We start from the raw sequence: 4,470 nt of genomic DNA, 5'->3' as shown, positions 1-4,470 counted from the left end.
TTTCTGCATCTTTTATGCCTGAACCTTTGAAGTTTACCAACTTCCACACTGTCATTCAGTTCCTGAATTCCAGTGAAACACTTCCTCAGAAGTAAACTGTACAGGTCATGTGTTGTATTATGTACAGTCAACTATGATGAAGTATATCTCAGATTGAAATAACTCAATGAGCAACAGTGATTTCCCCCATTTCACATGAAGTTAAAATAAGTAATTTCAGTTAAAATGACAGCTTCAACCATGACAGCTATATAGCATATAAAAAATAAACTCTATAGAGAATTACTCTTGTTATCACTGGCTTCCTACACCACATGAAATTGGTGACTCAATCAACTGCAAAATTTTTCAAGTTACTAGCTAAAACCCAGACGTAAGAATTACATAAATCAAAGAAAAGAGGCTGAAATAACATTCTGTATGTTAAAAACAGACATTCCTCTCTTAAGTGAACTACCCATACTTAGTGTCAGAAGAAGTCACCAGTAACTTTGGTTATGTTCCGCATGTGCTCAAATACCTGAACAACTGGTAACTTTAAGATACATAATACATCAGTAAGAACCTCAAACAGCCTTCTCTTCCTTTTGTATGCCTAGGTTAATTCATTGACACATGGAAACTGACATCATCCTGTTGGTGATGACATGAAGTCAATTCCAACTTCAGTCACCTACACAGGCATGTGACAAAGTAGTGCAAAGATAAAAGCTCCATGATGGGGGGGGGAAGAAGCAAAAAAAAGCAGCATGGGTTTGCTCAGTGGTTATTCATTATTTTGCCTTCTGGCAGACGAAAGAAGTTATCTTCCTTGAGTTTAAGGTGTTCTGGTAAATCTAGCTGTCTTTTTGCTTCTTCAATGTCTTCCTGAATTGCTGAAATGAGTGCCTCTGAAAAAGATAAGAGAAGTTTTAAGTTGGTTGGAAACCTGAACACACAATAGCACGTGAAAATAAGGTGTACCACAGAATATCAGAAAACAATCACAAAAGTAGAGTATAATTATTATCACAAGGTTTGAAAGGCAAAACATTTTGTTTTAAAAATTCCTTCTTTTTCTTTTTTAACATGCCAGAATTGCTTTTTTCACCATTACAAACACAACTCTCTCCTTGGTTCAAAAGAGATTTTAGCAAAAGATTAACAGTTTCATGAACTGTTTCAATTCTAAGAGAGCTCCTTTGTAAAAAGAAATTAATAGACTAGGCTGATGCTTTTTGAGAAGTCTATGATGTTAAAATTAACTCCTCAAACAAGCAACGTGACAATAAAATTTTTAGTGTGATACAAAAACATACCCACACAACTTCCAACATTTTGGGTTATTTTCTTAATTAACCCAACTTCTACATTTAGCTTATGCAAACATTTGACTGAAATTTCAAAAGTTAGCAGATAAAACTTCCCATAACAGAAAGAGACAGTGAAGACACAGTACTTGCATGAATAAGACAAGAAACTAGTTTGAGGGAGACTTGCAATACTAACCTAAGGAGTCAAAGTTTTTTTCTGGTCGAATATATCCAATTATGACTATACTAAGAATTTCTCCATAAAAGTCTTCTTTGAAGGTGTGGATAATGTGCGTTTCCTAAAGGAAAAGAAATATCTTCATATTTATGATGAACTTTGAGTTTATTTCCCTTGCTATAGATGTACAGCTAATACCCCTAACTGAAATTCTCCCCAACACATACCAGTAAAAAGGTAATTTAGTTTAGCCTGTATAAAGTAAGATTAAAAGGCTAGCACTTTTGCTTGTGTTAGGAAGGAGAACTGTACTTTGCATGGACTTTAAGAAAAATTGCCATTTAAGAGTATTCTCATAGCCCAAAATAAAATAGGAAAGCCACTACTCAGGAGAAATATTTCACCACTTCCTGAAGGTAAGATTTCCAAGGAAGCAAATCACAAACAAAACTTAATGTTTCATTGTTAAGCTGATACATCCAAATAACTACAAACAGTTTGATTAAAACAGTTGGTTTAAGGAAAGCTTTTATAAACCAGCTCACATGTGAAGTGAATTATATCATTCAAGGAGTGAAAGCTAAGACCTTATCCTCAAAACCATTTAACGCCCATCCCCCTCTTCAACATAAGCCCACCCATAGCATATTCCAGAAAAAATATCAGATGGAAAGCTTCTAACTACTTGCTCAGAGGAGTTACCTGCAAAAATTCTAAAAAGTGTACAGTTGTTTAAGACAAGCACATCACAAACTCTTCAACACTTAGAACCTCAAAAGCAAATATTAATGTGCTTACAGTAAGTGTTTTCAACATTATAGAAAGCTCTGCAAGACTGAGAAAAGCACTAGAAACTGACAGCAAGAAAAACACAGCTGTCACAGCTCAGGATTTTAACTCAACTCCTCCATCCTGTTATTCTGTACATCAAGCCACAGCACCACATGTATGGGTTTCATAATTTAAGAGAAGAATTAACAGAAAATCATTACAAATTAAGATGCCCCAACACCTCCTATTTTAAACGTAGACAGATTGCAGAGAACCACAGATTAGTATGTTCCAGCTCATGCTGTGGCTCTCATAACACGTAAATTCAATGCATCTGTCAAACTCACGTTTAGTTAGCTATCAGCACCATATGGAACCAGCAGCTCGGAAATACTGTTCAAATTTTATTATAACAGTATTTAAGTAGCAATGGAATAGGAAGAAGGAAATAAACTTTATTCACTTACAGCTGCAGACTCTGTGGTTACTAAGAGTATTTTGTTTTCAGAATACAAACACATGATACAGATACCAAATGCATTTCTAAGAGCAAATGGAACTTCTAGATCTCATTTATTGATCAAATTCTGCTTATATTATTAAAATTCAATATTAAGACTTGTTTATTACAATAAAAGTCCTGGACAAGGCAAAATTCTTACCACTGATTTCTTAATATTCTTATAGAAAGGATTCCATCCTATGCTCAAAACCATTTTATGCACATCTCCATTTCCAACACAGGCCCATCCGTAGTATATACCAGTAGAGATATCGGATGGAAAGCTTTCGACTACTTGCTCAGAAAAGTTAGCTGCAAAAATTTTAAAAAGTGTAAAGAGTAAGTGACTTTGTGGAAATCAAGGACACAACAGAAATTTTTTAACAATTAAAAGCCAAACTCTGCCTATGTTATATTACAAACATAACACTGATGCTGATGAGAACGATGCCCAGTGCCATTTCACAAAGTATAAAATACAAAACAGCTTAATATAATTCAGTCCCTGTGGGAATACCAGAGTTAATCACATCTCTTATAAATATTGTATTTTATAGTTATACACATTCATCTGCAGTAATAATTAATAAACATGTAATATCCAGTCAGAATGCATCTCACTGTTAGGATATTTGTAACTGCTTTAATATGGTTAAAGATGAGGAGAAAAAAAATCAAGTTTCTTCTGCACTATAAAACAGTATGTCAGAACTATTTGTTTGCTAATAAAATAATAAATAATAGTAAATGGTTAAAAAATCCATACACTTAATAGACAATATCTGTAGAAATAAACTAAATTATTATTTAGTCATCTGTCAACTTTGTATAAGTTGCCTTTCAACAGCATCTGTGGATTTCTGGGATTTGCTTTGAAAACTATTTATCTACAGCAAAATAAATTTCCTTCTGACTGAACCTAACTTTCTTTCACAATCAGTAGCCTACTTCTGCTTCCCAAGTGAGTCTACCTCTTCATATGACTCACCCACGTGATTTGAAATAACACATATTACCGTACGTGAAAGCTCAAAAGCAGCAACAACTTCCCTCCCCCCCTATTAGCTGATACCAATACACCGTTTATATACAAACAAGATTAAAAAAGGGAAGTCTGTTAACAGATCTCAGAAACCCAGCACCTCAAGATTGTTCTTACAAAGTCCCCTTCTCTGCCAGGAGTGATGCAACATGACTGTTGACTTCCGTGTCTGCTTAAGAGAAGCCAAAATTCATTTGAATTACACAACTATCTGTATTTAGACAGCTGAAACAGATGAGCAATAGGAAAATAAATTCATTCGTAAGCCAAGTCTGCTTCCTCCGTCTTTTAAGCCTTATTCCCCTTCAACTTCCTTCCTTCCAGTCGTTCCCAAATCCCACTCCCTTTCTTGTTCTAACGTAACGCTGATGTGAACGGGTACTTTCCAAGCTGCCACACCACGACGGCGTGCGAGCGATTTCTTATCTACATTCTGCAAACCACCGTTCAACCATCAGATGATGACAACAACAACAAAAAACAAGGCTGAAAAAAATCAACAGAACGGGGGAGAAATGACACAAAAGACACAAGACTCCTAACAACGTAAACAAACAAACAAACAACCTGTCAAAAAAACGCCGACAAGGGACACGCCAAGCCCACCCACAGGAAGCCCAAGCCCTGCAGGGCTGCTGGGGGGCCCCGGAGCTCAACCCCCCCGGCCCCGCAGCCGCGCTCCCGC

General features: G+C 36.0%; 1 protein-coding gene across 1 annotated transcript in view; it reads right to left on the bottom strand.

The window, feature by feature from the left end:
* Nucleotides 1-759: 759 nt before the first annotated feature.
* The window catches only part of RFK (riboflavin kinase), a 4,983-nt gene continuing 1,272 nt past the window's right edge, over nucleotides 760-4,470 (bottom strand). The window contains exons 2-4 of the mRNA XM_009994987.1: nucleotides 2,904-3,055; nucleotides 1,489-1,591; nucleotides 760-890 (exon numbers count right to left, since the gene is read on the bottom strand). Of these exons, the coding sequence (XP_009993289.1) occupies nucleotides 760-890; nucleotides 1,489-1,591; nucleotides 2,904-3,055 (386 nt within the window). The remainder of the gene's footprint in view (nucleotides 891-1,488; nucleotides 1,592-2,903; nucleotides 3,056-4,470) is intronic.

Source organism: Chaetura pelagica, unplaced genomic scaffold, assembly GCF_000747805.2.
Source record: "Chaetura pelagica isolate M959 unplaced genomic scaffold, ChaPel_1.0 scaffold330, whole genome shotgun sequence".
Lineage (NCBI taxonomy): Eukaryota > Metazoa > Chordata > Aves > Apodiformes > Apodidae > Chaetura > Chaetura pelagica.
This window is presented reverse-complemented; position numbering and strand designations above follow the sequence as displayed.